Raw genomic sequence first — 23,877 nt, forward strand, 5'->3', positions numbered from 1 at the left:
GCACAAATAAGAGGGAGGGGAGAGAGCATAGCAGACACACACCTTGTGAGTGTGTGGGGGGGGGAGAGGGAGAGCGAGAGAAATACACACTCCCGTTTAAGTAAGCTGACCCACTCTTAAGCGCATTGTCTTTTTAAGTAGACCAGGAAGTTGAGACCAGCAGCTGCTGCCCCAGGCTCTCTGTCTCTCCCTCCTCCGTGTCCCCACCATGGTCTATATGGAGAAGAAGGGGTAAGCGGGGTGTAGGAGCAGGGGGGAGGGGGACACCCGACATTAGCCACCGTTTCCCCCCCCCCCCACACACACACACAGCAAGCAGGAGGCTGGGGAGCAGCTCCAAGGCACAGGGCAACATGGCAGTGGGGGGAAGGATAGCTGCAATTTATAGCCTGCTGATAGCTGCTGCACAGGGAACTTAGGGGAGCGGGGAGCTGATAGGAGGACTGCCAGTCCAACCTGGTTCCAATCCCCCACCAGCTGGCTGCAACAGGCTGCTCTTCCTGCAAGCAGTGGACAAAGCAGGTGGCTGCCAAACGACCTTAGAAGGGAGCATTCCACAACTGTAAACGAGCATGTTCCCTAACTGATCAGCAAGGTAACAACGAAACAATGTTAACCGGGGCGCCTTTAAGTGAGGAGTTACTGTACCAGATATGCTAATTAACTGATATTTCTAGAAGAATGACATTAGAAAATATTTGAGCTACTGTAAATGCATGAATAAAAGACCATTTAATACATCTACACTGCACACTCCTTAAGGTGGTATGTAGAGTACATATGCTACACCGCCGCCCCCCAGTACAAGTATAAATAGCAGATGGTGAAGCACTGCTTTTGGAAGTAAAGCCATGCCTGAACCCTGTGGGCATGTACCCTACACAGTTCTCTCCATGTCTAAGCAGTGCTTTCCCTGTCTACACTGCTATTTTTAGCTGTGTAGTGTCCTGCTGCCTCTCCACTACCACAGCCTACTCCTGCTTTGAAAGGCTCTGGGCAGGGGGAAGGCAACACCAAAGCCTTTCACTGATTTGTGTAGCTACACTCTACAGTATAGACACAGCTTGCTCTTCACAGATGCATGTAGCTATGCATACACCGCACACCACTGCCAGTGGTTTGCAGTGTAGATGTAGCCTAAGTAGACTATTAAAGAGAATGCTGAATGTGTTTGCAAGTGTCTCAAATCTAAATTCTAGGAATTCTACATCTTTGAAGACGAAAAGTAGCCACAAATTAGTTCTAGCAATATGACAGTATTTTCTTACTTTTTAATGGCACTGCATTTATTAAGTTACTTTGGATATAAAACAAAGCCTTTTTTTTTTCTTTAAAGAAATCGTTACACTGCAATAATAATTGTTACACTGTCAAAACTCATCGGAAGCAAAGAGTCTTGTACAGCAATTCCCTTGCTAATGCAGTAACAATTAATTGTTCAACTCAAATTCAACTCAAAAATAAATGCTTGGTCTTTTTAAACTGCACAACAAAAAACAGTCTGTTCAGTGGTCTCAACTCATTGCCCCTCTTTCTTCAGGTGCCAATGCTTCCAGCAGGGGGTAGAGAAGGGGTGGTGCACCCAGTCACAATTCTCTTCAAAGAAACTGCTATATAGCAATAATAAAACACTCTTCACAGTACAGTTTACTGTATTTTTAACTGGATTTACATTCATATATATTAGAAATTCACCTATTACTCCAATTGATCAAGACACAATTTTAAGTAACATAATGCACTTGCAGTACTGTAAATCCAGCACTGGGAACAGTGAAAGTTAGCAGGAACATTAAGGGCTATACTGTTTTCATGAAAAACGACTGAAGATACTGATTATAGATAGAGTATGTTTTATTCACCAGAATCCTGGGGCTGAGCAAAAGTTCAACCCAGCCTGTTCAGAGATTAAGTTGACTTTGGAAAGTAGCCATACCCTTATCAGTTTTCATCTTCAAGTAGTCATGCAAATCTGGTAACTGGATTCAGATTTACTTATCTCATTCTGGAGGTCAATAAGAGGCAGACCAGTTGAAAGTCTCTGGGTGCAGAATAGGAAGGATAAATAAATAAATAAATAAATAAAAACAACCAACCAACCAGAGGGCGATGTCACACTCTCAGGAGCAGAAATACATTGTTACTGAATGTCAACCCTATCTTCAATTAAAGACATCATTTAAGTTTTTAAGTTTTGTTAAAATCCCTTCTTGGGACACTTATTTGTAAGCAAGGATTTTTTTTTTAAATAATTTTTAAACTAGCTGTACCTTTAAGAATGATTTTACAAAAGGCTCAACTCTGTATTCACTGAAATCAAAGGAGGCTTTACTATGGATTCAAATGGGTGAAAAATCAGATGCCCCAAAAAAGGAACCCCATTTTTCATAGGAAAGCTAGAGGCTACAATATGGTATGGGGGGGGCGAGAGGGGGAGAAGAGATTCACAATCCTTACAGCTCAAAATGTTATTTGATTAATAGTTAAGATGATTAGGTTTTCAAACCAAGTAGAATTTTGGGGAGTACCTAACTGATTTAGGAGCCTTTTGAAAGTTATTCCAAATAGTCAGCGAACAGCTGATGAACTATTTACTGTTCATGGTGTGTGACTGGTTATTCAGTATGTTTTCTGCTTTCTACTGAATGTTTCTACCTTAACTACAGAAGGGGGTGGGAGACATGACATTATTCACAAATTTGTACCAGGTACGTTTTCATGTTCACTAATATTCATATGACAGCCAGTATACAAGTAGTATGACCCCAAAACACCATAAAAATGAACCAATTATTCACAATTTTTTAGAATTTTTCAAATCAACTAATTAAGTGGTAGAGAAACAAAATAAGCAAAAATTCTGCTTGATTGCTATGCATTTGGCAAGTGTCAAGGAGAGAGAGGATTAATTTCTGATCTAAAGTCTCATTCTCAGAGTTTTAATGAAGACGCATGGGAAAACGAACTGTAGGACAATATTTATTCCTATTTTATTTTGAAAAAGATATGAAATACTGTTCAGACTATTTTAGAATCAGCTTTGCCTCATTCAGGATGAAAGTTATGGTCATTTAGTAGATTCAGGATTGTTTTAACTCAAGAACGCAGGCAAATTTTTTCAGTTAATAAGAAGCCTCGTCTTTCACTGACAGGATAAGAATAAACTTCTTCTTGAAGATGTCTGCTTTCTCTTCTAGAAAAAGAGTTCAGAAAAAATTTCCGAGTTGAGTTTAAAAACTTGTTAAGTCACAACTTACTTTCTTGCTTTCTTTTTGAAAAGAGGAAATCTCTATTAAATACTGAATAATTACAGATAAGGCTGCCAGACTGTCACAGAGGTCACAGATTCCGTGACTTTCTGGGACATCCGTGACTTCCGCAGTTGCTGGTGTGACTGGCCCAGGGGCTGCCTGAGCAACTAGGACAGCCTCTGGGCCAGCCACACTGGCTGCTGCTGAGGCAGTCTCAGGCCACCACGCTCCTCCCACCCCCAGCAGCAGGAGTTTGGGTGTGTGAGGGGGCTCAGGGCTGGGGTAGGGGCACAGGAGGGGGTGACGGCTCAGGCAGTGCTTACCTCGGGGGGCTCCCCGTAAGGAGTGACATGCCCTCAGCTCCATCCTAGGCAGAGGCATGGCCAGACAGCTGTGTGTCTTGCCTCCGCCCGCAGGCACCGCCCCCACAGCTCCCATTGGCCACAGTTCCCAGCCAATGGGGGCTACAGAACCGTCACTCGGGGCAGGGGCAGCACATGGAGGGACATGTCGCCACTCCCGGAGAGCTGCGTGGAGCCAGGTAGGGAGCCTGCCAGCCCCACCAAGACCCTCCCCAGCACCCGTAGCGGCCCCAGCCCCAGAGCACCCAAGATTTAGTCAGGGGTATATAGTACAAGTCATGGACAGGTCATGGGCTGTGAATTTTTGTTTATTGCCCCTGACCTGTCCATGGCTTTTACTAAAAATACCTGTGACTAAAACATAGCCTTAATCATAGATTTGATTGGTATAAAAACTAGTCCTGTCGCAGAAAACAATTATACAACAGTTAATAGTCAAATTTAAAATTTATTCTGTAGTCTGATGTTTCAAACAAAGCAGACCTGCAAATCTAAAAATCATTTAATCTAAACAATATCACTTCTGCTAACATTCTTTAGTAGATATCATGCAACTTCACTTATCTTTACAGCTTCCAATACAGCAGTGGAAATATTCCATTGCTGAGTCCATAATTAGGTGGTTTTTGGTCCTTTGTTTTCTTCCTTCTTTCACATTTAGGTTTTTCACCTTCCCCTGCAGCATGGGGCACGGGTCACTTGCTGGAGGATTCTCTGCAGCTTGAGGTCTTCAAACCACAATTTGAGGACTTCAATAACTCAGACATAGGTTAGGGGTTTGTTACAGGAGTGAGTGGGTGAGATTCTGTGGCCTGCATTGTGCAGGAGGTCAGACTAGATGATCATAATGGTCCCTTCTGACCTTAAAGTCTATGAGTCTATTTAACCCTCCAAAGCCAACAAGAAAACTGCACAGCATTTTGATTCCCAATCTGAGATACACACCTAAACATATGGGTGTACCTGCTTCTCTACAGTCTCCTGGAAACGGTGCCTGCAGTCTTCAGTTTCTGTTCTCCCTCCTCCACTAAGGTGGAGCTACACAGGTCTTTGCCCTGCATTGTCCCAGGCAAGGAATAGCATTGTATAGCAGATGTGGTTAGGGGAAAAAAAACAAAGGAGTGAGAGAATATGCAACAGCTTTCTCCCAAAACAAGGAGAATAGGAAAATAAAAAGGAACAGCCCATAAACAGGAGTGGGGTAAAGGAACAGCTCCAACAGAGAAACAACAAAGCAGGGAATAATTTGTAGACAGAAAGATGAGGAAAAGGAGACAGACAATGGGAAACACTCCTAACAGATACAGGAGCAAGAGGAGGAGGGGGGATCTAGTCAGAGAGAGAGGAAGGGAAACAAAAGCATAAAATGTAAGTTAACCTGACAAGAGACAGTGACAAGAAAAGTGAGACAAGAGAAAAGAAAAACAAATTATAGGAATGTGAGAAAGCAGATTATGTGGCTACCGTGTTGTGGGAGACTCAAGTGTTATAGGCTACAGAGAGGGGGGCTTTAATCACTGGAAATCGTTGCATTACTGATACACAATCATAATCACAATTAAGACAGCTTTTTTTAAAAAGGCTAACATTACACAGTTTTGATTTTGACATTTCTCACTGCTGAAAAATTTAGAAGGGGACAGGGTCATAGGAAAAAAGCCTTTGGTTAAGCCTTAAAGGCGCACTTCTGGCTTCCCACAGCTACCTCCAGCCAGAGATGATGTGTAAACTATACTCCCCATTGAAGAGTTGGGCTGCAATTTAAACATTAGATAACATAGAGAGCCTTTAACTGCCCGCATATGCCAAACTAACTTAAAAACTAAAGCCAATGGGACTACTGTAGTCACATGCTTAAAGTTAGTTAAGCACCAGCTTTAGTACCTTGCTGAATCAGGGCCTTAGTCATAAATTTAAACCTGCTCCCTTTGAAGGCAATGGGAGTTTTGCAACTGATGTCAGAGGTAGCAAGAATAGGCTCTATATGCTGCATAGAAACTTTCAAGCCAGCTTACATGCCTTCAGTACAGACACCATAGAAGGCCAAAATTTGTGTTTGCTCTGTTCTGAAACAGTGAAAGGTCCAGTACGTTTAAATACAATGTATTTAAATACATCAACTAGATAATTGTTCTAGAACATCTGTAATATTAGTTTAAATTATGAGCAATTGTTTTTATCTTCTCTGAATAACCTGTCCCGTCTTCCTTAGGGAGGATATGTGAAAGTTGCTAGCTTACAACATTTTTCAGATCAATTTGTGGAAAGGATTGGTGTTCAAATTAGCTTCATAAAGCAACTAGAGCAAGGCTGACAAGCCCAACATTTTAAAAGCATTTAAGTTTCAATTTAGAGGAACAAAGTCAATTTAAAAAACCCAAACATTTCTATCTAAATTTTGTGCATACTTCAAACCACAATTGGAGGACTTCAATAACTCAGACATAGGTTAGGGGTTTGTTACAGGAGTGGGTGAGATTCTGTGGCCGGCACTGTGCAGGAGGTCAGACTAGATGATCATAATGGTCCCTTCTGACCTTAAGGTCTATGAGTCTATAGGGAGCAGTTAGGATTACTAACAGAAAGAAGTAAAAGATACTTCTTTTCCTCCACATTTTGTATAATTTTCACTGTTTCTGCTGAAGTGTGCCAATTTCTCCCTTGCTAAAATAGGTATTCATAAACAACCAGGGAACAGAAACTTTTTTTTTTAAACCAAGACTTACTGTCACTAAAGGGTGCAGTTATCAGAAGCTGATAATTAAAAAAAAAATTGAGTTGACATCCCTTAAAAAAAACAAACAAACAAACAAAAAAAGGATCTACCTTGATACTGAAAAGCATCAACTCTCAAATCTAGAGCTGAAACAGTTAAAAATCCTAGCTGAAGACTAGCTGGTGGTTTTGCAGTTGGGCGTGGTGCAGTACTATGCAAGAGACTGGTCTACACACAGTTTCTGTACAAGTATAAAAACTGTCAGGATTGAGATTTTTTTTTTTTAACCAAAATAGTTATATCATTAGACTCCAGAGTGCAGACACAGCTGTACTGGTATGGAGGTGCCTTCTGCCCATATTGCTTATTTCCCTTCCAGTATAAAAATAGCTATATTGGTAGAAAGATATATCAGTAGACAAACCTTTATACTTCAAACGATACCAGTACAGATAAAGCAGCACTTGTGCTTATACAAGCCCAGAAAGAACTCACTATCACGCCTTGAGGCTATAGAGGTTTTGTCCACAGCAGGTCCATTATATCTTGTACGTACTGAGGATGGGATACCAAAGTGAGGAACTGCTATTGTAACATTACAACTCTCACTCAGGAAGTTATTTTTGTTGCCCCTATTTTAGATGGTGGGATGGAACATCAGGAGTTATATACACATTTTTTAAAAGATCAAGATTGAGGATGGGGTGGGCTTACTTCTGACAGTGTCCTTTAAAGACAGTCTTTTAAACCACCATCACATTTCAAGAAAAATCAACAATAACCCTTACTAAGCTACAGACATCAGTTCTGGAGGCTCAAGAGGAAGGCACCCAATGCGTTGATCAATTTGTCAGTTACTTCAGTGTATGCTGCAACAGTTATGCCTGAACACAGATGCCTTTCAAACCATTTCCCATGATCTAGCTCTGCCAGTAAATTCTAGTGGCCATTTCCACATTTACAGAGGGGTTTTTTTAAAACCATTTATCAAAACTTAGTGATAAAAAGATTCTGGATAGATGTGTTTTTATTATTGATACCAAGAGCGTACATGAAAGCACAAGTGAGTCTGCAAAGCTTGTCTGGCATGTATTATATCTAAACAAGAACAAATGACTGGTTTAGCTTGAAAGGTCCATTTACCCTCAAGGAAAGGGATCTCAAATGTGGCACCAGTGAAATCTCTGCTGACAGGAGTCTGTAGTAAAATTGTTCAAAAATATGCTAGTCTGTTGGGATATTGGAAATGAATAAGTGATTACAGTCTTGGGGTTAGGCTGTTCATAATTAAAATGCCAACGCTGGTTTCCCAAAGCTATTAAAAATGCTATCGCTTTGATAGTTACTACCACAAACTAAAGTGTGTCATACCTCAGAATGTACTGTCTCACACTAACAAACAGCATCATGTATGCTTGTGTAGTAGATCTGCTTTACAGCTATATAAGGACCAAACGTTTGAAAATGGCTGCAAGTCTCACCTTCACTAATGAATACTGTTTTGAGTTATGATTACACAACAAAAAAAACAAAACATCAGATGGTATTTACTTCACAGAGCAAGTTAAACTAGACTCAGCCTTTGCACTAAGACTGTCACAGCAATTTTGATCCTTTTAAGCTTCAGTAAATGTAGGGCAAAATTACAAGTAATTCATGTTTAATTTGCAGGAAAACAATATTTTCAGTATGTTGATGTCTTTTTAACAGCCACTATTTGTACAGGTAGCCAATGAAAATTTTTCAAATAAAATCAGATGTACTGTTTTGCTACTTGGAAAACCAAGGCAATGGTCAAAGCTTTATGAAATGTTTTCTGCATTACATTTTGAAATATTAAAAAGTGATCTACAAAAGAGTCCCTATAAATCACTAATTGGATTCTCTATATTAAAATGTTCAAAAAATTTTATAAAATGATGAAAAGCTATCACAGATGATTTTACAAGAAGTTTCAAATCTAATAAGGCACCATATGCAATTTAAGTTACAAGCAAAAGTTCTGATACCAACAAACCCCACTGGAACTGTTTTTTACACTAGAACCCTTAATCATACATATATTATTTACATCCAGTGCTCTATTTAGACACAGTTTACAATGTTAATAAACAACAGGTGAAGTCAGCCTATCCTCTCTAAAATCCAATCTCAAAGCAAAGGTTATTTTCCTCTTAATCATCTGACAACTCTTCAGTGCTATTATGATAGCCACATTAGAAAATATATATAAAAACAGATAGCAGAGAAATGTATTTTTGCAACTTGCACCAGTGCAGTATGTCCACATCATAGATATGCACATCATATCTACATTCAGCAACCCTGGGACCTGTTGGCAAGATCTGTGTATTTTCCCCACAATAGCCTCAGTAAAGCAGACAGCAATAAACTAAAACATATTTGCACCTGTTCACATTTTTTATTTATTCCAACAGGTGCTTCAAGATTTCTATCCTGCAAGGGAAGAAACACACGTGCACTGAAAGGCCTGAGATATGCTCTCCTGCACTCTCACACTTGCTGGTGCACAAGGAACAAGTCACCTCTGTTCAAACTGCTGGACCACATCTGGACCTGAAGGCCTGGTGACCACTGCCAATACAAAAGCACCAGTGCTTTGAGAAGATCAGATGCTCAATTTCACTCATTTATTCAACAACAATTATTTTTTCTCCATTCTGGTTTTATGGTTGAACTAAAGGTTGCTCTTCCCTTTCCTCTTAAGGCAGGTGGGACATGGGGAGAAAGGGGGAGATGTACTTCTTCTTGGGGATGAGTAAGACGGTAGATGAGTGGAAGCTTTGTTACTCACTGTAGTTAGTGATCTATTTCTACTCTCTTTTTCAGGTCTTAGATGCTACTGAGGTAGTGAGAGGAAAGCTGTGGCAACCCTAATAAAATATGCACACTTTGGGAAACTCATGCATGTCTAACTAACCAACCAACCAACCTTTGGGTTTTGACCTTTTTTCCCCTCCAGCTGATATGCCATGAGACTAAAACGTTATTTTCATTCCATCCATGTCCTTCTCTGATGCTCTGGGGGTTCAGGAGCTCGTGGAGATAGCTGAGCAGAAGAGAGATCAGCCAAATGCCACCTCAGTTGCTCGTGGGCCTGTATGCAGTCATCTTGACATGGGACAGAACCTGTACTCTAAGCCTCCAAATCTGTAACTGAAGGGTGAGCAAGAGCACTGAGAGACTGCAATGGATTGGGCAAGTGTACTGTTGAAGCAGTTCAACCAGCAATTACATCAACAAGTTGGCACAGTAGTGGCAGATGTAACAATTTACACTTGGACTGAGCAAGTGCAACTTCAACAGCAGTGATAATGTCTGTGTGCTGCCAGTAGCAACTGCGTGTGATAAACTGTGGGGACAGAGCTACTCAGTGCATAGACTAAGCCTTTCTAGACAAGGACACTGAGTATGCATGCTGTGGGAAAGATCTGCAAGCTGGGGGAAAACCTTAAGAGTTCCAAAATGAACACTGATATGGGGCAGGGCACCACTGTTCTGGCCACATTCCCATGGCAAGTCCCTTGAAGGATCACAGTGGGAAGAGAGAATCTGTGTGGAGACCAGTGGGTCCTGCTTTGGAGTTGTGATCTGTAAGATTCCCACGTCTGAGTCCAACAACAAGGATTCCCCTTCCTCTGACCATGGCAGGGCTGATCCAGTCAGTGCCAGGGATTGGTGCTGAGAGCCTGGCATTCAATGGAGCAATGTCACCAGGAAGGGACCAAGGGCAATGTCTTGGGTGGTGGGAGTGATCAGGTTTCCCTTTGATAGTACTGAGGAGCTTCCTCCTCCTGTGGTACAGGAGGCTGAACTGCAGACACAAGTGGCAGCAGTCCTGAGGGACCAGATTCCTGTAAGGAAGTTTTCCCCATTGCATTAGATTGAGCTCAATACTTTAGTAAGAGGGAGGGCAGGTTTCTTTCTGCCATAAATGCATCCGGGACAACTAGCACCAAGTTGGTCTCTTGCTGTGGTGCCAAAAAAGTTGACAGTGCTGCCTCCAGCACCGGACTTGAGCCAGTGCCCCTTGCATAACCTGAGCCAACTGGGCTTTGGCACCAATTTGGAGGAGTGCTTAGGTTTCAGGTGAACTCTACTCAACTCCCTCAACCCTCTTATCAGACGTAGAGGGTGGAGAGCTTCCCCTGGCCAGTGCCTCTCTGGAAGCTTTGTATTTCTTCCTCTCTTCAGGCAAGGGAAAACAGTACTGGGATTCCACTAAAGTTGGAGATCACTTCGCACTGAAGCCACAGTACTTGGCATAGAGTCAGACCAGGATGGCTCCAAGAGTGGCTGGAGCATCGCCTCCACCAGCTGGAATTTCAGCCTATCCTCTCTACCCTTCTTCGTCCAAGTCTTGAACTCCCTGCAAATCTGGTACTGGTCCTTCATATGTGCTTCCCCCAAGCACTTCAGGCAGCTATTGTGCAGGTCACTCACTGGCATAAGCCTGAAGCAAGAAGGCTTGAAACCCAGTGACCAGGGTATACCTTGAATAGAAAACTCCAAACGAGGAAATCAAATAAAAAAAATAAAATAATTTAAATTATTTTTATACAGCTAAAACTTACTATCTGAACACTAAAGACTAGACTAACTAATTACACACAGTTCACAAAGGTTGAGAGAAGTAACTGTTCTGGTATAGATGAGAGTTCCAACAAAAATCACAGGCAGAAAGAAGGAACAGAGTGAGGCTGAGGATGCCTCTGCCCTTGATAACTGCATGCAGTGGCATGCAGCAGCAGAAGGTCCCCAAGCTGCACAACAGGTATACCAAGGGAGAAAGTTTCCGATGGTTGTGCACAGTGTGCACTGACACCAAGAGTGGAACGTGCGTGTGTAATCACTTGAAGAACAGATATTGAAGTCCAAACCACAATCAAAGTAAACATCAAGCCAAGTCAGTAAGAGGTTTTCTGCATGGACATCTTGAAATACATTAATTCAACAGTCCAACTCAAAAACCTGGGAAATAATTAGAGAAAAATCCAGCTGTATATCCAGTGATTTTAAGCCTGGCTCAAATATTGACCCAATGCTCTATTTGAGCCTTTGCAGTCACCATCATTATTCATCTTAAGACAGTTTTCCCCATTGCATTAGATTGAGCTCAATACTTTAGTAAGCTTCATGCATTTTCAGTTTACCAAAAATATCTGACTCCACAAGGATAAAATCAGCCTACCACGAAGGTCCAAGTTCAAGTAAAAACTAAACTAAACAGTTTTCAGAGACAATTTATGTATCAATTTTAGATCAAAACCATAGAAAGAAAACGAGACACATATACAATAACACATATCTACAGAGTTCAGAAAGACAGACTGTCTGTTTTGTTTGGAACATCCAAGAAAGCATGGGCTGCTTCTAAAGCCTCCACAAAGGATTAGAAAGTTAGTGACCAGTTTTAAAAAAAGAGACCTTGCCAAAATAAGAGCTTTCCTGTACCAGAGGCATTAGGGCTCACTTGACTGCTCCAAGGGCAATGTCTTGGGTGGTCAGAGTGATCAGTAAGCCATGATTAAAGATCCACTCTATTCAGGCTATATATTTACTAACAACAGGATTAACATCTAGGTCATCAGAAAGTACCTTTTGGGGGTAAAGGCTCCTGCATGACACAGCCAAGCAATATACAACATTTTACTGTAACTACAGATGGGGTAAGTGCCAGTATTCCTGTACTGAACCAGAGAAATGCTTCCTAAATTGCTTTTAGTGCTACCTTAAAAGTAGGAGTTTCTCTGCCTCAGTCTAGGTATCTATCCTGTTCTAAGGTGAGAAGAGTCATGGTATTCTTGGGAAAGATTTCTACTGCAGATTCAAGTTTCAAGATGATTTAAGGTCAAGTTGCTACTCCTGTAAAATTATTTAACTTGAGAAAGGATGCCAAAGCAGCACTCCTGGTCATCAGGATATCCTCCCACCCTCCCAAGGAGAGAGACATTAAACCATGCAGATAAATCAATAAGTCAGAGCAACATGCAGATAAATCAGAAGAAAGCCATTTTCAGGCAGGACAAAATTCCCCTTCCCTGCAGCCAACTTACATTAGACGTGTATGCAGTGCTGTTGTAGCCATGTCAGTCCCAGGATATTAGAGAGACTGTTCCATCCTGTATTTAGCTGTGACACTTTGAGTATGTTTCCTAGATCAGATGAAGAGCTCTGTGTAAGCTCGAAAGCTTGTCTCTCTCACCAACAGAAGTTAGTCCAACAAAAGATATTACCTCACCACCTTGTCTCTCTTACATGAGACATGTCATCTAAGATTACAAGACTTTATCTAATTTAAGAAGCCATCATGCATTTAAAATATGCTCTCTGACAATTTTCACATTAAGAACAAGAAAGCGGTGTTATAAATATAATAGAGGGTCTTCATTTTGTTTTCTTACAGCTAAGAGTTCTACACCACGCGCATATGTAAACAAAAACCTAAAAAGTTCAAGCCAACTCTACAGTTTTTTGGCACACTAGTTTTGACCACATTTAACTATCCAATGTTGAAAAGTCAAGATTTATTCTGGTTCTGTTAATTAGGAGGATAAGAAGTGTTTAAAAACAAAAGTATGAAATATTACAAAACTGCATGTTTTGGCAGTAAAAATCACATGTACATCTTCCTAAAATTAAACTAGATGCCTTTAAAAAAAGGCTTCAGAGTTGAACCAGAGAGTCCTGACTTTTACCTTATTATTTCTAAACCAAATAGGAGTTAAATATTACATGATGGGTTAAATTCTTTTTCAGTGGTTTCTTTTTCTTTAAAAAGGAGCAGGTCATTTTAATTTTTAGCAATTAGTATGGCTATTCATACATTTTAATTTAGCTGCCTGGGCTCAAAATTATATGCCAGGCTTTGAGCTGGATTTTGTCTTAATGTGCCATATGAAAACTAGGACAAAGATACAGCCCTAACATGACAGTAATAGAGGATTCAGGGTGAAGGGATTCAAGGAATGAAGGTCCTACAACCCCTTTCTGAACCAGACATTGCTATGGAAAGAGTCCACACTTACAAGTCTGAGAAATCACCAAAGTACATAAGAGCGGTGACCTTAAAACACTGCTTAATATGTAAAAGCTTGATTTGAATAAATAAAGTAATGCCGATTGTTTCATTGTTCTTTTAAACTAAGACACCCCCAGGGGACAAAATGCCCAAGTCATGAAAACAGAAATAAAAAAGTAAGTACTTTTTCACAAGAACAAAAATAACATGGTTTCTTTGCATGTGTAGAAACCTGCAGGCCTCTCAGAGTCCCCTTTAGTCATCTACATAAACATGTTGCAAAATCTTGGCGTGCAGCCAAAATGTTCATGTCCTAAAAAATGGTTACATAATATTTACAGTATACTTCAAAAAGGTCTCTCAAAACTGCCTTTTACATTACATTTTGAATTATGCCCCAAAGCATATTTGCTTTATCTCACTTTTTGAAACAGCGGAACCACCACCACATGCCTCTTGAGGTTATGGGCAAAGCTCCGATTTTGACTTCCACAAAATGCAGTTAATAGATCGAGGCCAGGTCTACACTATAAAACTTACATCTGCATAACATCACTGGGGTGTGAAAAATCCACACCCCCGAATAATGTAGTTATACCAACCTAACCCCCAGTGTTAGGTCGTCGAGGTGGATTAACCAGGCCAACAGGAGACGCTCTCCTGTCAGCACAGTAGTATCTTTAGTGAAGTGCTGCAGCACCACAGCTGCACTGCTGCTGTCTGTGTAGACAAACCCTGAGAAGTCTACAGTGTCAAAACAAGCTATAATTCACTTTAATTCCAATAGCAGCGAAGTGACAAAATCAAAAGCGATAGTGGATCTTGTCACATGTATAAAGGAAAAGGATTTGTGACCCAGACACATTCTTGCTCTTTTCCCTCACCATCTTTTTCACTTTTTAATACACATCAGGTTACCAAAAACTTGATGAGGCCTTCCTACAAAGCTCATAAATTATTGTTTGTTGATATTTTCAAACAATTTATTCTCATACATTAAAACATATACGGTACATTCAACTGCAACTTGCATATTCTGAAATCAATTTCTCCACGTATTCAGCAAAACAATGCAACTGCTATAAATGTTTTTCTCAAATTTAGTTGCCTCTAAAAATTTACAAGTTTAGAACAAAAAATGAAGGACTTCCAACCCCCTAATATGCAAGCTAATCCAACATCAAACCATGTTTAATCACCAACAACTTTTTAAGTCGTCTGGTTAAAAAAAAAAAGTTAGTTGCACAAGATACGGAACTGTTTATGATCAATGACGCCATCATAGCCACCTCCCCACTAGACCATTTGTAAGCCCTCTGGTCACCTTTCCTAAAGAAACAATGCACACTACAAAAAATAAATAATAATGAACTTCCAAAGCAATCTTCTGAAATCATGGATCATGAGTTATGTAATCAGATGTCCAAAATTCCTTCATCTATGTGGATTTTGGGGTACATCCTTTAGTACAACAGTGATGGGATTAACTAGTTATGAAAGAAATCAGGACGGTCTGAATTCTAATCATGACTTCCCTTTCGATAGTGTTACTATGGTTCACATTTACACATCACTCTCCATTTTACCTGACTGCACTTAAAGTCATTTAAATTGAAATCCATTAACATTTCCAAACAAAGAACAAATACACCATATAAGCAAGTGGGTTAACTCACTGGCCTGTGCACCTAAGAATATTCTCCAGCAACACTTCTCTTCTCTTCCCGGCTTCAATATTACTTGCTCAAAACAAACAATATATTCAGCATATCAAACATGTTTTTCCCCTTGATCCAGGATCTCCTCATGGATCTCCTCCCAACAGGATTATACACTGCATGTTGTCTGCCTGGTGGTGAAAATGAGCTTCTCTACTCCGTTCTCCTTCCTAGCCTGCTCCCTGTAGAATTACACTCTTTAGGCCATCCACCTGAGAATCATAAACTGGATTCTTTGATCCTGGGACTCCTGCAGGAGCCTTCCTACACCCTGCGATTCACCACCTCAGTTTAGTTAGTTGCTGTTTTTTATGAGGACTAGGTGATTTTCAAGATAGTACTTGGTCCCTACCCTCATAGCATCAGCTGAGACCCAACTGAGGAGTCATAGGTGGGGCTAGGCCAGCAACACTGCAATACACCACAAACCTCTGCGGCATAAAAGGAAAAAGCCAGCTAAGTGTCCAAAACTTCAGAACTGACAGTGGAAAGCCTGGACAAAAATGTGTCTCGCAAGACATTCTCAAATGTGGCCACTGTTGGGGTTATATGCATTTTGAATACAAGTGAATTCTGAAGGAGCAGGACAGCTACTGAGGAAGTCCAAATTTCAGCTCACAACCTTCAGTCTTGAGAAACATTACTGAGTAGTGTTTGTAACAGAGCACTATCTTTTTAAGTCTAGCCCATACACAGAGACCAGCTATTTGTATTTCATCCAGAAGTGTATTTTCAGTCAGTCTAGGGTAAAGCACGGGAATAATTTGCTCTAACAGTTCTGCCCAACTCCGACATTTACTTTCTCTGCCTTCGTTCTTATGCCATTGTATTATAACATCAGATACTGAATTAGAAGGATGAGAAGATTCATTTTTGTAAACATTTTACCAGCAGCCTCTGAAGTTCAGAATGAATTCCATGATCAGTCTAATTCCCTACAGCCATTCTTTTGCATCTGAAATGTTGGCTGAGACATTTCAGTTACACTTCTCATATGTTTCAATCTAATTTTTTTTAAACGCACTTAACTGTATAAACCAGAAACTCTAGATTTAGCTTGCCTTGATTAGAACTCACTGAAATCTATAAAATATATCTCTAATTTTCTTCATACCTTTTTAAAAAATACATCATTAAGACTACTTTACTGCTATTTTGCCACTATAGCTCAAAACAATAGACTATTCTGCTAAGGGTACTGTGGCAAAGCAAATTCATTTAAGTAGTTTTTGCCAGTATCAAATATATGCCACTAATCTCACACATATATGGATTACAACTTTTCAAATCAGGTTTTTGGTTTTATTCTTTTCAACATCACCACTGGCAAAGTCTGAAAAGCAAGTAAGACACGCAAGCTAAATCTCTGGTGTAAAGCAACTTATAAATTTCACAGGTCACTTTAATGTCAAGAAATGTACGAGATCAGTTAGGAAATCGCCAAATGAAGGATTCCAGAGCATGGAAAATGGGAATAAAAGAATGTGGCCATGTGAAATTTTCTATTCCCTTTATCTTTGATAATATATTATTGTTTGTTAGCAACATATACCATATAACACAGAATGTATACTACAGCTCATTTAACTTGGCAGGAAATCATTAACTTTTAGAATTGACTGACTTTTGAATGCTTAATATTTAAGCCTTGATACTGCAAAAAATTGTATGAAATAACAGTACACTGAAGACACACCATAATAATTTCTGAATCTTGTTACAAATAACAAGTGTATCATTTTAATATTCATTTAAACTCATTACGTATGTAAAACATTTTAACTCAAATGTTTCCCAACCCAAATCCAACATCAAAACAGAAACTCAGATATACCTGATGGAACATGATGACTGTCTAAGAGATAAATATGTATACCAGTGTACTGCCAATATTTCAACATGCATGTTTAATTTAATTTAATTTAACTTACCCTTCTAAACTTCAGTGATTAATGTTATTTGTCTACCCATACTGTCCTTGAAGGTAAGAACTACTGACCTGATTTTCAGAATGTTGAAACCCTAGATGCATACATGTTTGTATTCGCACTTGTACACCCATTTTGCTCATGCAGTTATACATGCAATTGGTGTTACCCCATGAAGAATGTAAATATCACACTGCAATTGTGGTAACTGTGTCAGTAAAGGAGTTCTGGAAATCACTCAGATCAAATCTTTCTGAAAATTAAGATTATGTATTCCATAACTTCATACCAAAGAAACTAACACAAAAGTGAAAAACAGAAACCTTCAACTTACATATACTTTTTTATAACATCAGTGTCAGGGCTTTTCTAATTTCATGTCAATAATTTGTGTACCATAATCACGAGCAAACCTAATGGCCTGGCTTTGATTAGAGTTATCTTTGCTAAGATAAGAAGCTGTGATTTTTTTCTATCTTGGAACCCTTTTGTACAAAGTTATTTTTAGGACAGCTTCAACATGGAGCCTGTATACCTCTGACAGCATCTTCTTAAATCCCTGACAGCAACTAAAACACCTTTGATCTAATTAGCATTTAAATTGTAAACCAACTAACTCTCCTAATTCATATAACAAAAAGTACAATCTGCACTGAGTTCAAGTTACATTACTTCCATCTGGGGGTTCTGGTGACACTGATTATCCAACTGGAACTCAGCTCTCATGATTGATGTCACCCATAAGGCCAAAGTAATAACTTCCTTATATCTCACTGAAGCTCATCCATTGTTTTCTGGAGCGTCAATAGTGGGAAAAATTACACTGGATTCATAAAGAGAAAAATATTTTTTTAAAAATCCTCCCATCTCAAAGTAAATATATGAGAGAACAGAAAATAAACTCAGAGAAAGATATTTTCCAAAATTGTGTTGGACACGTTCTGACCAAGTAATTTAATATTAAAAACAAAACAAAAAACTGTCCATCCCCAGCTAAAACTATCCAGCACTTAAAACTCTTCACAAAGGTTATGGAAGATTTCATTCTGTAAGGACTGCAGAACTTTAAACAGGATCCCATCACTTACAGTGTAACATTTTAACTAAATAGCCTAAGATTAGAAGCTGAGGGCAATACAAGAATTGACAGAGTAGGAAGCCTGTGGTTACACAGTTAATATTTTCTGAAGTGACAAGCAATATTAGGTGCCCAACTTGAGACACCCTGAAATAGCCTTATTTTGAAAAAGCAAATGCTCACCACTTTCTGAAAATCAGGGCCCTTTGAGACATTTCAAGATGGGCACACAAAAACAGAGCCACCCAAAAGCACTAGTAATTTCTGAAAATATAGGCCCAACTCAATGAGCACCTGGAAGACACCTGAGCTCAACAGCTGGCTGCTCAATGAAAGTGCACCTTGGCCTTAACAAAGGCCATTCACATTACATCTAGCACGTGAACCATGCAACCAAACCTCACTTTGTGCAAAGAACTGAAGTAAGGATATCGCTGAACTAGCCAAAGACACTCCCCAACTGACATGCTCTTGTCTTGCAACTACAAAGACAACTATCCAAAGTTAGATATTATATTTTGCAACACATAAGCTTTAAAAAAAAAAAAAAAAAAAAAAAAAAAAAAAAAAAAGCGCCATCCATCATCATACAATCTCCATCCAGAGAGTATGTGAATGTGTGCATGAAGTAAAAAGTGTCCAAGTGGTTCTCCCCAGATCTCTCACAGTAAGCCCACACATATAACATTAGGTGGATCTATGAAAATAGTGTCACCTTCACATAGAAAATGGGAATATGTCAGCAGGTGATGTTTGTTCATCTACCCTACCCACCATATGTTCACCAATCACCAGATGGTGCGGGCTGTGTTAGACATAGTACCAAATATATATATACAGCACAGAAGGCAATTTATACAAGACATCCACATGCACACATACACAGATTTAGAAGAGGTCTATGCAAACCACAACTAACCTCACACGGATATTCCCCATGATTGTGTTTCTCTGCCTCTCAGAGAGGAAAACTGTCAGCTGGAGAGCACTGCAGAAATGGCACTCTTATATCTGTACCATCAGACCTCAGAAAATATACTCTCTAAGGAAACGTACTCAGTGTGAGAAGGAAAGGTCTGCGAGTGTACATACATGCAACAGCAGGTTGTTTACACAGTGTTTCCCCACCACCATGTAGGATACACATGACAGGTGATGTCTGAGAAAGATGCCTCACCCCTCCCATGTGTATGTGCATTCACAGTGACATTAGGAAGGGCTTCTACAAATAAATATATATATACACTAAAGCTTACCCCCCCCCCATCTCCAAAGTGCTTTGCAGACATTCATTAATTAAACCAAGGGTGAAACCCACAACACGAGTGCATGCAGTGACAACAGGAGTCGTCTGCAAGGCAATTCCTCCCTCCTGCATATAGGCGTGTCTGCAACATTAGTATTCATACAGACACCTCCCTGGGCATTTCCAGAACTGCACACATTTTGTTGTAACTGAAGATTTTCTTTACGTACTCTGAAATTAAATTCTATCCCCGGCGAATGTCCACAATCAAATTAGGAGGTTTACATCCACTATGGTTGTTTAACACATGTACAATATGCCTCCGAGCAGTCCTATCCCGCATATATGTCAAAAAAGGTGATGCATATATGTCTAAAAGGTAAAAGCAGAAAAGGTGATGACTCCTGCTCATTGGTGTATAACATATTGGCTGTGCAATATACCACTCCACTTTTCCTTGTATAATTCTCTCAGATATTTCTAACAAGCCTATTGCCCTGGCATGTAAGCGAAAACAGATCAAGAGGAGATGCCTTTGAAATAACTCGTCCTTCCCCGAAATGTGAGCCTGCCTCCGGGCAATGACAGCAAGAGAAGATGCCAGAGTAGGTAACATGCCTCCCCTCCCTCTCCCATGTGAGTGCACATCTGTACAACAGCAGCAGGGAGCGATGCCTGTGAAAGATGCTCCTGACGTCTGACAGCAGAAGGTGGTTATAGAACAGTCGCCCCCCCACCCCCAATAAATATGGGTGTCTGTGCAATGACAGCAGGAGAGCGTGCATCAGGCCCCACCCCATCCCCACATATGCGCGTCTGTGCAGGGACAGCGGGAGATGGGGTCGGAGCATGCTCTGCTCGGCCCTCCCACCCCATGTGCGTCCCGTCAGGGCAAGAAGAGGCGGCACCAGGGAAGCAGATTCCCCCCAAGAGCCGGCCAGCCACGGGGGCCCCACACGGGTCGCTTCTCCTCCCATGTGCTGTGTTTCCCCCCGCCCCGCCCGCCTCCTCTCGCTGCCCTAGGCCTCTCCCGGCCATGCCGGGGCGCTTACCCCACGACTCCCGGGCTGTAGTTCCTCCCCTTCCAAGGGGTGAGCGGCTGGGCCTGGTCACTGGCGGCCGGCCCGTCCCCCGGGGCGGGGGCCCCGCTCGGCTCGGGGGGCCCCAGGAGGATGGTGTAGTTGAACCCGAAGGTGCTGGCCTTGTTGTCACGTTTCCGCTTGTTGCCGGCGGCCGAGGCAGAGGCGGCGGGCGGCGCCCCCCGTGCAGGCCGGGCCCAGGCGGTGGGCCCCGGGGGCGGCGGGGCCTGGTGGCGGCTGTGGTTGTGCTGGTTGTTGGCGTTCTCGAGCGGCAGGAAGTCGGGCTGGGGCTCGATCCGGGGGACGCGGTACATGCCGGGCGGGGAGGCCGGGCCCGCCCCGGCGGGAGCGCTCTGCTGCTGCTGCCGCTGCTGCGGGAAGTACAGGTTGCGGACCCCCTGCGTGGTCTCCCAGATCTGCATCCACAGGCGGTTCGAGGGGCCGAGCTGCTCTGGCTGGAACCAGGCGATCCGGGGATCCATCAAACGGGGACCAACCCCGGCTGCCTCCGCTCCCGCTCCGCGCCGGCCGCCGTCGCCAAGACCCTGTCACCGGGTCCCAGCGCTAATGGCGGCTCCTATGGAAAGGCAGCTCTGCGCCTGCCTGCCTGCGCTCCACACAGCCCCCGCCCCTCACGGCGAGCGAGCGAGGCGAGGCGGGGCCCGCCCGGGCCCCCGGCCTACGGGCCGCGCGTAATAAAGGGGAGGAGGCGGCAGCAGCGGCTGCTCGGGGAGGGGAGCTCCTGAGCCGCCTTATTCGCGGCCCCTCTAGCACATGAACACCCCTGGCTTCCAGCAGCCCGGGCTGTGTCCCCGCCAGGCGCCCGTGTGACCGCCCAGCCCTCTAGTGCCCTTCGCTCTGCCCCTCTCCATGCGCCTAGCCCCGTCCCCTCCACCCCAGTTAGCCTCCCATTCCCCCACCCCATTCCCCTCACCGGGCAATCGCTACCCCCTCCCGCCCCATTCTCCCCCTGGCGTCTCTCCCCGGGCCCCCCGCTCTCCCTCACTGTCGTGTGTTTGAGCCACTCAGTATTCAGTCCTCATAAATTAATTACACTATCCTCTGACCTGACGCGAGACAGCGAAATTGTTAGGGCGTTCAGGTGCCCAAGCAGATTTCGTGAACAGAAAGCACTCCAGGAAATGTTTCATTGCCGTGAAAACAGTTATAGTGTCTAATCTTGCAGCGGGATTCGCCCAAATGGTTCTTTACACCATGAGGCAACTTGAGCAGATGGGGCCACGTGGGCCGAGCCAGTCTCAGAATCAAGAGCTTTATTTGGATTTAAATATCACCCGGCCCGGTGTGCAATAGTGTCTGAAAATGAGAAAGTGAATCCGACTAAAAACAAAGTGGAATTAAATGTAAAAAACAAACAAACTGCATAAATAGTACAAAGACAATTTGATTACCTTATTAGTAACAGGAGAAAGGTATTTTGTGGTTTTAAATGTTTAAAATAGTTTTTACCTTCCTATTGTCCAGTCTCATTACTGAGTTATAACCATGTTATGCTTGGTAGTACAGGAAGATGTGCTTTGATAGTTATTTCAGTATGTTTTTCCTTTAATTGTTATAATTAATTCCATAAAATACATGCAGATTGGTGGATTTTTGAAAGCATTATGTTTCTACTTCCTAAAATACTGTAACAAATCTGAACCCAGGGCCAAATTGGACTACACGGCAGCAGCGAGGGTAGAAATTGAATTATCTGGCCCTTTCATGGCAGGGGTGAACTATAAACTTGTGAGTCATTGCAGAAGAACACATACAAATTAACCAGTTTATTAGCAATGCAGAATATGACACTGCTAAATTGCAGGCAGGCGGATTGCATAGGTATGTTGTTATTAAATGAGCCCAACCACAATGAAGTTTACTCCTCACTTAAGCCTTGTAAGTATTATTTTACACCTCTTCAAAGGCCAAGGTGCACTTTCATTGAGCAGCCAGCTGTTGAGCTCAGGTGTCTTCCAGGGGCTCATTGTGTTGGGCCTATATTTTCAGAAATTACTAGTGCTTTTGGGTGGCTCTGTTTTTGTGTGCCCTTATGCCTGGCAAAGTGAGGCCAGGATGTCTGAAAAGTGTGATGCCACAAAGGGAGCAGACTTTGTTAGGCTGTCCAAAAAAAAAAACCCTACAAAAAACAACTGAGCATGCTCAGAAGTGACTTTTCAATCACAATTTTTATTTCCCCCCCTCCACAACCTAGTAAAAGGCCAGCCTGTCAATAAAGATTAATTTACTTGCAAAAATGGCACGCAGAATGTGTTTTTGGATCAGCCATTTTTAAGTTAACCAGTTAGAGAAAAAAAAACGCTGAAAGTGTCTTTCACACTCCAATAACTGAAAAACTGCTAGTATAATTTTCTTTAAAAGTTAAGAAAAAAAATTCATCTCAGGGATAAGACAAAGAATGGAAAGTTTTAGTCCCAGAGGAGAATTTTCAGAAAGTTAGTAGCATGAAAATGGAACACCCACCAATGAAACTCCCATCAATCCATTTAAATCTATCTAAGCACTTATACCCCCACCCCCCATTACCATTGTAATTGAGTGCCTCACAAACATTAGTGGATTTATCTTCACAAATGCCCCTCTGAGATAGCAAAATCCTTTTAGCAATCACAAAAGTTATAACAGTATATAGAATACTTAAAATGGTGTTTAGATGTGATGGAGATTTATTCTGGGGCATCTCAGTACTTATATCCCACAATGCAAGGAGCTCCTGAAGCCCAGTTTAAATAAAATGTGGTGCACTGTATGTGATAAATAATACAGCAGTGACAGAGTGTAGTTGGAATGGGGCTACTGGGTTGTATCATTTTCCTGCTACTTTTCTAAAGCAAGATGCCACTCTTCCTCTCTCCTATTGTTTCTCAAGTAGTGGACTTCCTTCCCACAGCTCCACATTCGCTCCTGCTCCAGGCTACTGATAGCTCCTTTCCTTGATGTAAATCATAACAAACAGCTCAGATTTGCTTACCTTATATAGAAGATGCTTCTCATACAAATTAGAAGGATCTCTGACTCAGTGCTCTTAGATTATATACAACCCAGCTCACTGAAATACTATAAAAATGTCAAACTTTCTTTAATATTACAGGCAAAGGAATGCAGGCCAAACTTTCAAAGAGATCTGTATGTGAAAATTTCTATTATATATTTTAGTTATCAACATAATTTCAACAAGATGTAAAAATAACAGTCTATTAGGAAACTATTTAACAGCATACAAATTAAACATATTCAAGACCCTATTTGAATCGTGGGATGATTGTCCAAAAATTGCATCTGAGTTGTGGAAAACCCATGGAAAATCATGGAAAAATAATAATGGACCTTATTATTTGCAGTAATAAGGTCCATTATTACTTTTCCACAATTTTCCACTGTGGGCCACCCAGGGCTGAGAGCAGGGGCTCCTGCTGTTAGCTTACCCTCCCTGCTC

The 23,877-nt window shown here is 41.6% G+C and overlaps 1 protein-coding gene across 3 annotated transcripts in view; it reads right to left on the minus strand.

The window, feature by feature from the left end:
• Positions 1-21,072, minus strand: part of TENT4B (terminal nucleotidyltransferase 4B) — a 52,767-nt gene extending 31,695 nt beyond the window's left edge. Inside the window, exon 1 of one of the 3 annotated variants that reach the window (XM_039503820.1) lies at positions 20,394-21,071. In XM_039503820.1, coding sequence (XP_039359754.1) covers positions 20,394-20,902 — 509 coding nt within the window. In that variant the 5' untranslated portion in view covers positions 20,903-21,071. Of the gene's footprint in view, positions 1-20,393 lie in introns of all 3 variants that reach the window. The other 2 variants (XM_039503819.1, XM_039503821.1) reach the window with 2 other exon arrangements.
• Between the last annotated feature and the right edge of the window lie 2,805 nt (positions 21,073-23,877).

Source organism: Mauremys reevesii, linkage group 16 (genome assembly GCF_016161935.1).
Source record: "Mauremys reevesii isolate NIE-2019 linkage group 16, ASM1616193v1, whole genome shotgun sequence".
Taxonomy (NCBI): Eukaryota; Metazoa; Chordata; order Testudines; family Geoemydidae; genus Mauremys; species Mauremys reevesii.